Raw genomic sequence first — 15188 nt, forward strand, 5'->3', positions numbered from 1 at the left:
GGGAACTGAGTGGTTCTCCCCTTCTTGTCTGCATCTTGAGCCCTCCTCTCCTCGAGCCTCGCCGTCTGCAGCGCAAGTTGGACCTCCAATGCTCGGCATCTGTCTTCCAAGCTTGGACCAGCTCCACCCCCTGCGGCTCCGGCTCCTGCTGGGTCGCTCATGATGCCTTCTCCTGCACAGGCAGCGTACAGAGACTGTCGGACTGCTATCAGGGGATGATTAGCTGCTTGTGCTTAAAATAGTGCCCCTTCAGAGTTTGTGCGACCCCACAAACCTCTGTGTGTGACAGAGCTCCTCAGACATGTCTGCTCTAGTCACTTGTAGAGTCCGACAGTGGCTGTCTGCGGAAGCGCTTCCAGCAAAGAAGTTCCTTAACGGAAACGCGTCTCCTGGACTCACGACGTGACAGCTTCCGGCGAAGCATAGGTCTCCCTGCAGTTGCTTCTGACACCTCCCCGCTATTTTCGCTCGAAGTGTCTCTCACCCCTTTCTCTCCCCTGCTGCTTCCTGCCTGGGCTGCTGCGTCTCTCTCAGCATTACTGAGATCCTCCTCCAGAGACCCCGCGCTCCCCCTGCTGGTCCCTGCTTTGGCTGTTGACTCTCTCCCAGTCTCTGGGAGCCCTACCACTTCCCTTTCCTCCGATGTCAGTTCCCTGACAATATCCTCTTAAACTTTTGACCCTCCTGTGAACAGCATTCTGAGCAAAACATTCCCTTGAACTTTTAACATTTGTGTGAGTTGTTTTTTTAACCTTCTTATGCATGAGATCCTTTAGAGCAAAACCATTCTATAACCCATTACTTGCATACAAAAACACAAACACAAAATGTTGAAAGCCCCATTCCTTCACAGGGGCATTTTAATACCTGCCTCTTATTGTTTCCACATCATACAAGCCTCCCAGCTTCCTTTAAAAGCATGTTTGGCATCCAATTTTGACATTCAGCACAAAGAACAATTCAGATCCATATCGTGTTAATTGCAGCACATAGGAAATGAATCCAAATGTTGCCTTTTTTGTTTTCAAAGGTAGAATGGTTGTTTTCCCCCCTTCTTCCTATTAACCTTTGGTGCAACCTCAAATCTGTTTTGCACCTAGCATGGTCTAACCTAATATTTTTTTATTTAATTACATTCATATCCTGCTTATCTTTCATGATGGATCTTAGAGTGGTGTGTGTGGAGTCCTCAGGTGGCTGCCAATCCAGGCACTGATCTAATAAAGATATTATCCTATCCTTATTTTGGGATTTCTCCCTCTCTAGTACATCAGCACAACTAGCTATATTTTCTCCTTCAGTACAACAATGTTTAAGAACCAAGAAATCTAATTTACAGGCCAAGGTACATGAGAAACTGTTAGGTATTATGGATGATCTGTGGCTGTCGACACCAGTACATAAATTATAGTTGCCTGGGGTGGGCTGCCGTATAAAACCTTATGAGCTGCATATTTCAAATGTTACTCCCTTTTCGGAGGAAAATATCAGTAACCTTGCCTTCAGAGCATTAAACTACTTCTCTATAGTCACACCGAAACACACATATGTATTATAGACTCAAAGGTATATCATTCACTCACACAACCACCATTATTTTTCAGCAAACTGAATCTAAGGCACATTGATGATAATTCCCTGTTTGAATAAGAACTGATGAGAATTTCCTGGCTGGATGAGGAATTACATCACACTATTCCCTGACAGAGAAGGAGTGGCCAGCTGGTTCAGGAAGACCAGTGGTGCAAGCCATGGAAGGACTGAACCTAGGCCTTGCTACCAGGCCTGAGCCAGTCTGCCAGCAGCCCCTTTGACCAGACAACCAAAACAGGCCCCCAAGAGGCAGCACCTCTTGAACCAGATTCACCCTAAGGAACTGTCCCTTCTGTACCCCAGAGGCCTCATGCTGACTGTGCTGGCATTTGGAGTTAAAATGCTAACCAGAAGTTGAACTTAATACTGTGCATTCCTACTGAAGGGCACACTTAACTTGGATAGAATCACCATGAGACTCTGAGTTTAGGAAAATAAGAAAGCTACATTCATTCTGGAAAGTATATGCTGGCTAAGAAATATCCTAGCTAAGGTGACGTTGCCTTGAGCCATGCTTGCTCTTGTACCTCAGTAAGCAGGACAGAAAAGACGTATCCTCTCCTAAGGTGAGGATGAAGAAGCAGGAAGCAGGTAATGAGGTCAAAAAGCCTATCAGTCTAGCACCTGAGGAAAGGTCACCACAGGTTAGGTCAGAAAGGACAGTTGAGGAAACCTGGGAGGTTACTCCCTCTATCTACTTTTCCTATGTAGGCACATCAGTCCTTATGGCATGGTACGTTTCATTTATATACAACTTTTTAGCCCAAAGGTCACCAAAGCAGTGAACAAGATTAACACATATGAACTCAAAAGAAACATACAATAAAAGTACAAGATATACATCAATCAAAGCAACATAAAATAGCATCAGAATTCAACCAAAAATACAGAAATATCATAGAATGTGACCATGAGCTCCTGAGATGATTCTACATGGGGCCATTTATCTTTCAAAAGGAAGTATCCTTCTTGGTCAGAGCTTCCCAAAAAAGCTTTAAAAGGTCTGCAGCATTCTTCCTGTTGTTTTAAATGTAAACAAATGTAAACTATTTTTTATTAAGTTATTGGACATTTTTGCATGTCAACGCTATTTCATGACTGAAAACTGAAAACAGTATGTATGTGTAAAAGACCTATGCAGCAAATCTAAAATATCTGTTTATGGCTTTATTTTAAGTGTGGAGAAGACCAGGCAATATTCCCCAAAGAAGTTATAAAAGAACATTTAATTCCACACACACACCAACCATTCCTACCTGTGTAGTGGTTGAGTACCTTCAATTTGGAAAGCAGCTTTCAGTAGTAAAGAAAACACACAAAACACTTACCTGCTCTCAAATGAGACATCTCCTCGGATTACATGAGTGCTTTCCTTGCCAATAAGAAACTTGATTCTATCATAAAAAAGCCTTGGAGGATGCTGAGAGAAAGGAGGCTGGCTCTGCTGAATGAGGTCAAGGGGATCAGGGGACCCTTGACAGAGCGGGCTTGAATAGCAATTGCTTTGCTGGCAGCAGTCAGGGTCTATACAGTCTGTCAAACCATCTGAAATGGATAATACAGGAAAAAATGTTGCAATACAGCAGCCAAAGGATCAACGGCTGGGAAGAATGCATTATTTATTTATTTACCTGCATTTACGATCTCTTCCTAGGAAACATCTCAAAGAGACTTAACAATAGAAACACCATGGATATTATATATGTGTGTGTGTGCGCGCATGCGTGCGACAATTTCAGCATTCCTTGCTTACCATCCATCCATCTATGCCCTACTTTTTCTCCACACAATGAAGTACCTGTGCAAGAAGGGGAAGGGTGAATCTCCAATGGGGGGGGTGATAAAAGGCTAGGTGGCCCATAGTTGGAGATAACAGCCCCTGGACTGGTAGTAAGTAAAGAGCTAGGCAGGTGGGGGACAGCTGAGGGGAGAGTTTAGAATGAAGTTGGTGGTGCAATAGCCAACAGAAGAAGGGAGAATAAGCACTCACACTTTACATTGTGGGTGCCCTTTGAAGGATCACGTGTGGTGCTACGGTTCCCAGGGAGCTTACTGGCAAATAGGGGCTGGCTTGCCTCTCAGTGTTAATTTTTGGAGATTCACACCCAGCCTCAGTAATCAAGTTTTTTGCTTGGAGGTGGGCCCAGTCACATTTATAAATAGGGGTGGAGCCAACAATAGCCAGGCAGTCGGCTCTGGAGGTTCACCCTCCCTCCCCTCCCTTTGTTTAATGTTTCTTGTTAGCAGATTAACTTTTTCTTCCTGTTTAGAGGGCGCTGCTACAGTCTTTGACTGGTTACTGTTGAAGGAATGGGAAGAAATTTTCCTGCATTGCCAGGTTTTGTCTTCCCCATAGCAATTCATCACAACTTTGGCGGTTATGGCCTTGGGTGGAATCCTGTAGTCTTTTCCTCCCTATAATGGGGGGTGGCATGAAGTGGTGACAATTCCAAGGTCCCCTCTTAAAAGGGGTTATATATATGGGTGTCACTGGCCATACACTGAAAGGTCATCAATGAACTACCCTGCGTGCAGGGATATGGGTTTGGCTGCCTGCTACACTTATGTCTCACAAAGCACCCCCATATCCCATTTACGCTGATGAGCCCCAGTTCCCCCCGGCTGAGGGACTGGGAGGTATACATGCCCAAGGCCTAAGCCAAGGTCTTCCTACATTCGGAAGTTTAATAAAGTTTGGCCTAATTTTAATTCCATATCCCTGGGGGCTGGGGCTGTTGCCACCTAGTAATACAATGCAAGAAGGTAAATAAATTGAAAGCAGAGTAGCGAGGTAAGGAAAACAAGGTGCGGCACCTCCTATTCAATATGAAATGAGGAAGAGAGAAGAAAAAAGGAGATACATGTTGGACTGCTGTGCAAGATCAGTAAGCAGAAGAATTAAGGACAGAGATAAGCAGCTTACAATGTGAGATAGGAAGATCAGAAAATAATACTGTGCAATAATCTATATGTGAAAGAATGATAAGCTGAGTTAGTTTTATCTACATCAGTAAGGAAAAAAAACAATGGAGAAGGAAGGAAGGAAAATAAAAGTAGGAAAGCTAGGTTCAAGTTTGGCTAGAGTATTTGGGATGGAATGACAGCAAGTTCCTATATATTTTTTGCTCTGTGTTGTAAAGGTAAAGGACCCCTGGACGGTTAAGTCCGGACAAAGGCGACTGTCGGGTGCAGTGCTCATCTTGCTTTTCAGGCCAAGGGAGCCGGCGCTTGTCCACAGATAGCTTTCCGGGTCATGTGGCCAGCATGACTAAACCGCTTCTGGCGCAATGGGACACCGTGACGAGTGTCAGAGCACACAAAAATGTTGTTTACCTTCCTGCCGCAGCAGTACCTATTAATCTACTTGCACTGGTATGCTTTCAAACCACTTAGTTGGCAGAAGCTGGGACAGAGCAATGGGAGTTCACCCCGTTGCATGGATTCGAACCACCAATCTTCCGATTGGCAAGCCGAAGTGGCTCAGTGGTTTAGACCACACCGCCAACAGCGTTCTGTGTTGTATATACAATAAACAACTAATATACAACACAGTGCTATTTTTCTAATAAAAGAGGTGCCTGAACTCACCACGAACACCTCCCTTGTTCTCTTATAATGGCAATGCACCCACCTGAGAGGTGCTGGAATTGAGTTCCAGCTGAAAAAAAAGCCCTGCTGCCATCTTATAAAATATCAGGACAGTTTACAGCAACATATGATAAAACAATAAAATACAAAACAACATTAAAAAACCTTGCAAAACAATTGTTTTAAAATGGTTAAACAAAAGTTATTCAAAACTGCTATGTGGGCCTGTTGGCATAAAAAAATATTGAAGAGACACTTAAAAGTCAAAAGTGAAGATGTCTGATGTATTTCTGCTTAAAGAATGTTCCCCAGCATGGAGATGGGCAACACTAAATGCCTAACTTTTGGTTGAGGTAAGTTGGGCCTCTGTGGCATGAAGGGCAACTAACATTGCTTCTCCGGATTATCTCAGCTAGGATATAAGGGCTCAGGCAGTCTGTAAAGATCCAAGATCCAAGTGGTTCAGGGCTTTGTATGTTAACATAAGAGAGTTCAACCTGGCCTGGTAGCAGATGAGCAGCCAATGGAGACATTTTAGCAGAGGTGTCACATCATCTGCACCAGCTGGAGTTTCAGGGCCAAGGGCAGCCTCACATTGCAGTAATCTAGTCTCAAGGTTACCAATGCTAGGACTCTAGTAGTCAGATCCTCCTGATCGATATGGCTACAGCTGGTGTACAAAATGAAGGCACTCCTAGTTACAGAGGGCACTTTGTTAGACAGCATAGATGCGTCCACAAGCTACATACTTGCTAGGATTGTACCCTTTGTTAGTCCAACCCACTGACATTAACAGACACTGTTTTTAGGATGCTTCCTATAATATTTTATAGTACAGATATGTTTGCCATTCAGGGCTCCTCCAGAAGGAAAGGCAGGATATAAAAGCAATACATAACAACATTAAAATTGTTTCAACTTCTGCTGCTGGGATTGTTTTTTGAGGCCTTGGTTTTGGAGAGCTTATTTTGTATGCAAAAACACCAATAAAAACTACCATTGTCTGTTGCTCTTTTCAAAGGGGGGGGGGCTTAGAAGGATGGGGTCAAAGGAGGGCTGTAACTGCAGGTTGTAGGATGGCAAGATTGGGGCCTGGATCAAATTTGGAACACTTCCGCTTTTACTCAATACCAGCTGCACAGCCTAAGTAAGAATTATCTGGTAATCAGCGTGAATATTTGCTTGGAGGCTTGGACACATCTCTGTAGAGCCACAGCATGCTCTATGCTCTACAGAAAGCTTAGAAGTGATGTGATCCTCACCCAGACTGCTTGCAATCTGCAGTCTTGCTGGTTCTGGTTTTAGGTAGTGCCATTATTCTGGAGCCTGAGGCTCTAATGTGAGAATGTCACACTCAGAGATTTCAGCATAGGCTTTCCAGGCAGCTTATATGGAACCATCCCTGCTGCTTTTTGAACAATAGCTGGACATACAAAAGCGTGTGTGTGTGTGTGTGTGTGTGAACCTTTTCAGCAGATTTGAAATATCATCTTAGATCATCTTTTGCTAGCCTGGTGCCCTCCAGATATTTTAGGCCACTCCCAGTCAGGAAACTTGTGGCTGCTGTGCCAAAGGAGCAAAGTGGGAGAGGCAAACAGGAATAAAATGAAAGTAGTGAAATGTGGCAATTTCTCAGAAAACTCAGAAATTTTTGCCACGGCGGGCATCAGCTGAACACGGCTGCTATCATTAAGTCCTGCCAGCATGGCACAGATGTACGCCACAAGCTCAAATCAGCACTCCACAGCTGTGCATCTGTTGCACTGTTTCAGATTGAGAGAGGTGCCTTTAATGTTATGTGCATATTTGAAGATGAAGAGTTTGGAGGTGGGAAGAAATGGTTGGGAGGACACATTATTATCCCACTTCAGAGAATCGTGTCTGAATTGTGCACTCTGCGGTGTGGTCCTTCACTTTGTTTATTTGCCAGTTTAAATATTCATGTGATATAGTTCCTTTTAGCCCCAAATAGGCTCACAAATAACAGAAAATTAAAAGAGTGAAATTAGTTTAAAAACGAGCAAGCAACAAGCTTGCCAGTCAGAACAGGATCAGTACTAAAAACTTAAATGGTAAGTTACTTTTGATTACAGATAGCCCTCAGCGGGGTGGGAAGTAAGACAGCAAAAAGGCAATAAAAGGTAAAGGTAAAGGGACCTCTGACCATTAGGTCCAGTCATGACCGATGCTGGGGTTGCAGCGCTCATCTCGCTTTATTGGCCGAGGGAGCCAGCGTACAGCTTCCAGGTCATGTAGCCAGCATGACTAAGCCGCTTCTGGCGAACCAGAGCAGCACACGGAAATGCCGTTTACCTTCCCGCCGGAGCAGTACCTATTTATCCACTTGCATTTTGACATGCTTTCGAACTGCTAGGTGGGCAGGAGCAGGGACTGAGCAATGGGAACTCACCCCATCGCGGGGATTTGAACCGCCAACCTTCTGATCGGCAAGTCCTAGGCTCTGTGGTTTAACCCACAGCGCCACCTGCATCCCTCAAAAAGGCAATACATAGGATCTAATTGTACAAAACATGGGGGTCATAAAGCATGCCCGTACCTCCATCATTATCGATGCTGTCTCCACACATCATTTCCATGACAACATTGCATCCCATTCCACTCCAGCCCACCTGGCAGACACAGTGCCATCCATTCTGATCAAGTGTGCACCTTCCATTTCCATAACACAGACCTGGGCAACCATCTAGGAAGATAACAATTAAACAAAACTTTATGTATTATCATTGTCCATGATAATTATTATGAGTCAATCAATTTTATTACCAATGTGATATATTACCACTCTCCTTGCTATACAACCATTCTGTCATAGCTGAATACTGTTTGTGCAAATGGTCAACAGAGATGAGTTATCAGCTGAAGGAAAAGTTGTTTTAGAGCTTCTTGAATAGAAGCTTGAAACAAGCACTTAGTAAGGGTGGGTGAATCTCTATTTTGGACAGATTCTCCCAGTTTCTCATTTTCCCAATCTTAAGTTCAGTTCTTCACATTTCCTCATCAGTTTCTGGCTAGAGATATATATATACATACATATTTATGTATATGGTCCTCTTGAAAATTCATCTGCATTATGGAGCAAATTTCTCCTTTCAGTCTAGTATATACATTTTTTCACAAGCAAGTTTCCCCTATTACAACACATTTTGTATGTTATTTTCACGATATACAACACTTTTTATATACATTTTTGTACATATTGCCTGGTTGGATAACTGCCCTGTAAAATTTGGAGAAGTCCACATTTCAAAGGATAGTTGTGTTTCAAATCTTATACTGTTTTGAAAAATGTGAGTTAGGTAGGTTTAAATGTGAACTGCTTCAAATTTCTCCTGTATCCCTTATAACATGCAGCCTGATTCTATGCAGGTTTATCCCATAGTGAGTCCCACTATACTAAATGAAGCTTGCTCCCAAATAAGTGTGCTCTGATCAGTTTATGGATCACACCCTGGACCACATGTAGGGATGAAGAACAGTTTTGTCTGGTTTACATTTTTAGGCAAACTAACTTGATTCTCACCTCCTGGACTAATGCATGGAAAGGAACATAATCTTTGGATTTCGCACTTCTCTGACTTTGCAATACAGCTCTCAGAATTATAGGATAAAACATTTAGAAATGTATACACTGAGCAAAAATATTATATAAATATGTATTTTCTTATGAAATACATATATTAAAGTATTTAAATACAAATTCATGTACGAATTTTCATACAGATTTAAAAAACAAAACATGCAGATTAATATGGAAATAAGACTGAAAGGACTAATGAATAAACATTTGTGAAATTAACACAGACTGGAATAGACCGATCCATTATATTAAAAAAAAACCTGCAGATAATAACTGCTTTTATTTAACAGCTTATCAAAATTCAAACTTGGTTCAGTGAATTAAATATAACCCTGTGGTTTAGTACACTTAAGAACCCCAGTTCACTCATGATTGGCTTAACCTTCTCAGGTATCTTTTTATATTTATATCTATACCTATAATCTCCTTAGTTTATTGATTGCACAAACTAACAAATTGAAACATCATATTCTACTTGCATTTCAGATGGTTTGTAACCCTTGTCTTTTGTAACATTCTTTTGGAATTCTCTATTTTTTAAGTGGGGTGGAGAAACCTCAGGCCCAGGGGGTAAATGTGGCCAACCAGGTCTCTGTTTGGCCTGCAGGGCTCTCTCCACACCACACACCCTCCCCAGCCACAGCTGCACTCTCTCTCTCTCTCCACACACACACACGTCATGCTGCACAGACTCCTATAGCATGTTGCCTTATTAATATGTCAGTGAACCCTGATAATGCCTTTTGCTTGTCTGGGTAGAAAAGAGGAGGGGATGTTCAGAAACTAGCATACTGTACAAAACTAAAATTTGCATTTGTTGCTCTGCCTCTTTTGTCTCTGGCTCTACCCACCATTGGCAGAAAGGAATCATAGAACTGTAGAGTTGGAAGGGACTACAAAAGTCATCAAGTCCCAACCCAATGCTTTTTTCCTAGAAAAATAGGTGCTGGTACTCACCATAAAGTTGTTACAGTAAGTGCCACACTTTTTAACAACAACAACAAGGTACTGGTACTGCATACCCCTGAGTACCTCCTGAAAAAAGCACTGTCCGAACGCATGCAATGTATGAATATTTTGCTCAATGTTGGGTTCAAAACCACGTCCCTCAGATTAGGAGTCTCCTGCTCTGCTGAGTTATCCCAGCACATATGCAGCCCTTAGGCTGAAAAAGCTTCTCTGTCCCTGCTTTTAAGTATGCCAAAAGAACTGCAACCTTGCAGTCCAGTCCTTTGTGTGTTTACACTGAAGTAAGTCCCACTATGTACAATAAGGTGTGAGCGTGTTTTAAGACTGCAGCCTTAATACCCATAAATGGTTTGGATTCACTCTCTTTCTATGACATGCTCATCACAGCTTGAGTTTCAGCCAGCAGATGTGTTCAACAGAGCTTGCCTGCAGCATTCTGAAGCTGCTTAATTATGTTCTATTGATTGGTGAGCCTGAGTATTGGCAATAAGCTCTAAGCCAGCAGCTGTGTCTGGGGGCGGGCGGGGGCACACCAAGTTCTCAGCATTCATGCTGCACTCCTAACATCCCTTAGCAAGGCAGACAGAATTATCTGTAGCTGTAGAAATTCAAACAACTGGCTAAAGAAGAACTCTGTCAAATAAGAATCAATAGGTGCACCACAAGACTCCTGCCAGAAGACTATGAAACTATGAAATTAGAGACTAGCAATGGACTGGGTGTGGGGAAGGCAAATATCAAAAAGGCTGTCTTCATCCCTACCAAGCTTCTTGAATACTAAGATCTGCAGAAGGGGCTTTCTTGGTACTTAGGTCACCCACATAAGTGTGTGGGAATGTCCTTCAAGAGATAACTTTCTCTCTGACAGCTGGGGATGCAAGAAGACAGTGATTTCCATTCCAATGTTCGCTTGTCACCATCAACACTGTTTCTTTTCTGCTACGGTTCACTTTCCAACAAATACTGTCATTTGTCTTGCACTATTTAACTATTTATGTAACTTACATTCATTTCAGTGTAAACGTCAAAGCAATGTGGAAAAAAGACATTCACAACACACTGTAAAACAATGATATGAACAAATGCAAATTGCATTCACTTAACTGATTTCTGTTCCTGACCACAGACAAACATGTGAACTGCAGCAATTTCTGCCTCCTTTTCTGTTTTGTTAGAAGTCACCAACATCCATAGATGCAGCCCTTAAGCTGTGTAAGTCCTTCTCCACTGAGGTGCCTGTTTCACCTTCATTGTACAGCACTTGCCGTAAACTGAATTTACTTCTTTATCCTGGCCTTTGTCAATTAAGATCTTTTGTTTTGTGGTACCCACCTTTTATTGGATCTATACTGCTGCGTTCCATTTGGAATGATTGACTTGTTTTTATTATTGTTAGCAGTTTTATGTTTTATAACTTTATACTCCTTTGCTGTAAGTCACCCTGGGACCTTATATGGTGAAGGGGGGAAAGTAAGCTTATAAATAAAAAGAAATGAGTGGGGAATGGAGCCATTGACATTTTTTGAATCACATGCTTTTAACTATCCTAAACCTTGCCCCTTCAACAGAGCTATACCTCAGGCTTTGCAGACTTGAGTCACAGGGAGGCCCAGGCAAAAGAAGGAGGCGGACTACAAACATATGTTTCCCCCAAATGGTTTGCATTTTCTCCCCCCCCCCCAAGCTCGCTCCTTAACAGCTTCCCTCCAACAAGTCACAAGCATAACATAGAAGAAAACAGAACCAGCATTTGTGTACCTAAATGAAAATACATAAAGCTTTCAGTATTAATTTGCCATCTGTTGATTAAGATGAAGTGCCTCCACTTTACTGAAAATAGGTCGTTTTGCTACCTTTGTGAACGGAAGATATCATTAATCTCATCTTGTTATCTCAATGACCATTAAAAGAAAGGTTTCCAGCGGTAACATTGTGTGAAATAAATACACTGCAGTTATTTTTAATAGTTATTGTTATCTATCCAGGAGTGTTTCATCGTCTTTTGCAACACGGACTGTTCTAATGAGCTGAATAGCAAAATCTGATGGCTTTGATCCAACTATATATGTGGCATAGCGGCTGGCCGCTATGTGTGCTGTCCCATCTACTTGGAATCAGTACTGAGCTGCAGCATGGCCTTGGTGACATGCTGGAGTTAAATACGGTTGATGCCTCCAACCCCTTAAGTATGAATGTCAGTTAGTTAGTTTTTTTGTGTGGATGTTTGGAAGCATCAAAGACACAGTAGATGCAAATTGTACAAATGATATTACATGCATGCTATATGCTTATACATTCCAAGTTTCCTAAGCTAGCATTTCAAACATATACACGCAAACATGTATATAATTGTATAATGATATGTATGTTTTAATTCGTTTCTAAAATTGTGCCGTGGAAATATAGTACAGCATTGGGTTTGCCTCTTTTATACATATTGTGCATGTAACATACACTTATAAGTTTACATGTAATTAGCTACGCCTGGTATAAGGTAGCCTCTCAATGCCCCCAACACAATGTCCCCACATTCTACTCATGAAATGACTGGGCGCATGAAGGTGGAGCAAGATCATGCCTCCTTGCTCGCTCCATGAAGTTTCCACATCTACTGGCATGCAATTCCTACAGGCATCTCTTTATCTCTGTTATGCATTCAATTCAGAGAAGTGAGATCCTTCTCTCCCTCATCAGTCGGGCTTTCTCTGGTTGTTGAAAAGTCCCCCCACCTCCAGCAACTGCTCAGTGCTTTGATTTAATATTTTGCTGCACTTTGCAAATTTTTTTTGCATTTCTTTAAATTTTAGCTTTGTGTTTTTATAGTTCTCTGCAAAGTGCTAGAGATATAGTTTTCTGCAAAGTGCTTAGAGATTTTTCTGTTACACAGTCTGTACACTGCATAAATGAATGAAGAAATAAATTATTTAATCAATGCATGTGAACACAGGATCCAACTCCTAGGGGCTGAGGTCCCTTTGCCCCCCCCCCCATAAAATATTTGAGGCAGCTGGTCTGCCGCAAAACTGATGGGCATTGCCATTTAAATAGTGTGCATGTGCCACATCTTATGATCAGTTTATGTGGGGTGGGGCTTACCTACCCACCCATCCCAATATTTTATTCAAGTTGGCACCCCTGCATGCGAACATAAAAAGAGCTCAAACCAGAAAGAAGTCCTTTTAGTCCAGCATCCTGCTGTTGCCAACCAGATGCCTGGATTAATTATAACTGGATTTTTATTTAAAATTTAACCAAGAGCACAAGAAAGACACGTTTAGGGTTTTGGTTTTTGCTGGTGTTCAAAGGAAATTCAGTAATCAAACAGAAAATATGCAAGTGAATTAAGAAGGATCCAGTGTATTTAAAAAGAGCTGGTATCTGGCCAACCTGTTTCTATAAATGCAGACACCCAAGTCTCCTGCATGCAATTAAAACCTTTATGGATTTAAAACAACAACAACAACTTTGGGAACATCTAGATGACATTTTGCCAAGGCTACACTATTAAATGTTTTGGAGAAAATGTATCATTTTTCATTAAAATTGAACAGTTACATTTCCACAGCTGAGCAATGACTTCTGAACAGAGCTGTGAGTTCTAGATTCTTATTAGGAATATCATTAGAAATTAGCCTTGGGGTAGAGGGGAAGGAAAGAAAGGGACGTCTTTAATAACTAGCACAATATTTAAATCCTGTAAAGTGAAGGGACAGAATATAGGAATTATTTAAACTGTCTGATGGTTTTGGTCTCACAGAGCTTCTATTAAATGAAACTGAAATGGGATGTATGTTTTCTAATGGTTATGTCAGTATTATTTCACACAGAATCCGTGAAAAGGAACTCAATTAGGGCGAGCAGAAACAAAATAGAATAGTGCTCTTGTGCTTTTGGTAGTTTTGTAGAAGAGAAAATTCCAGTAGATGACTTTTCCAGCCCTATTAATTAGGGTGGCCACTTAGCAATGGAGTCTCCAACGTTTTTTCGGTTAGTGGGCGCATTTGGAATCATCAGGTCCACTTCTGATTTCTCACCCAGATCAAAATCAATACCACTTAAATGAATTACACCCCATTCACTGGTCATCACCCCTCCGAATGAATTAAATAAATAATATGCATATTTCCTTCCAAGGAATATATTCAAGGCATAGAATCATAGAATTGTAGTTGGAAAGGACTCCAAGAGGCATCTAGTCCTTCTGCAATGCAGGAATCTCAACTAAAGCATCCACGGCCTATGGCCATCCAACCTTGACTTAAAACTTCCAATGATGGAGAATCCGCCACCTTCCAAGGGAGTCTACTTCTCTCTTCTTACCATCAAAAGGTTCTTCCTAATGTTTAGTCAGAATGTCCTTTCTTGTAACTTGAAGCCACTGGTTCTGGTCCTACTCTCTGAAGCAGGAGAAAACAAGCTTGATCCTTCTTCCATGTGACAGCTTTTTAGATATTTGAAGATGTCTATCATATCTCCTCTCTGTCTATCATATCTTTTCTAAACATACCCAATTCATAGAATCATAGAGTTGGAATAGAACACAAGGGCCATCGAGTCCAACCCCCTGCCAAGCAGGAAACACCATCAGAGCACTCCTGACATATGGCTGTCAAGCCTCTGCTTAAAGACCACCATAGAGTCTGGAAATTCCCTCAACCATTCCTCATAAGGCTTGGTTTCCAGACTCTTGATCATCTTGGTTGATCTCATCGGCACACATCCCCACTTGTCAATATCCTTCTTAAATTGTGGTGCCCAGAACTGGACACAGTATTCCAGGTGTGGTCTGACCAAGGCAGAATAGAGTGGTACTATTACTGCCCTTAATCTGCACACTATACTTCTGTTTATGCAGCCTAAATAGTATTAGTTTTTGGGTTTTTTTGTGGTTTTTTTGCTGCCTGCATCATGCTGTTGACTTACATTAACTTTTTCACTTGTACTACTGGCAAGCTAGGTGCCCCCCCAATCTTATATTTGTGCGGTTGGTTCTGCCTGCCGAAGTGCATTCCTACCTTGCATTTGTCCCTATCAAAATTCATTTTGTTATAGTTTTGGCCCAGATCTCCAATCTGTTAAGGTCATCTAGAATCCCAATTCCATCTTCTGTGGCAGCTACCAATGCTTAAAATTCTTCATGCATCATAAAACTCAACAATATGTCATAAACTCAAAACCCTAAAAATCTATAGAAAAGGCAAAATGACTGACCTAAACTAGGCAACTGTAGAAAATTAATTCTAATTCAATCTGGGTCAGGGTTCTTACTAGGAGATGAGGTGGCTTTACTTCATTAATTGGTAGGACAGCAAGTTAGAGTTGTCACTGCCACAAGTCATATATTGATTCCTGAAATGTCCTTGGAAAGTGGTTTATAATGATGTCCTGTTCTGCTCCCTTCAGGGAAGTTGTAGGGGGCCAGGGCAGTATGGATGCCCCA

General features: G+C 41.8%; 1 protein-coding gene across 14 annotated transcripts in view; it reads right to left on the reverse strand.

The window, feature by feature from the left end:
* Positions 1-15188, reverse strand: part of TENM1 (teneurin transmembrane protein 1) — a 392346-nt gene that overhangs the window by 126970 nt on the left and 250188 nt on the right. For all 14 annotated transcript variants that reach the window (XM_082208504.1, XM_082208503.1, XM_082208513.1 and 11 more), the window contains 2 exons: positions 7739-7885; positions 2922-3138 (listed from right to left, as the gene is read on the reverse strand). In XM_082208504.1, the coding sequence (XP_082064630.1) occupies positions 2922-3138; positions 7739-7885 (364 nt within the window). The remainder of the gene's footprint in view (positions 1-2921; positions 3139-7738; positions 7886-15188) is intronic.

This window comes from Podarcis vaucheri (genome assembly GCF_965113315.1).
Source record: "Podarcis vaucheri genome assembly, chromosome: Z".
NCBI lineage: Eukaryota > Metazoa > Chordata > Lepidosauria > Squamata > Lacertidae > Podarcis > Podarcis vaucheri.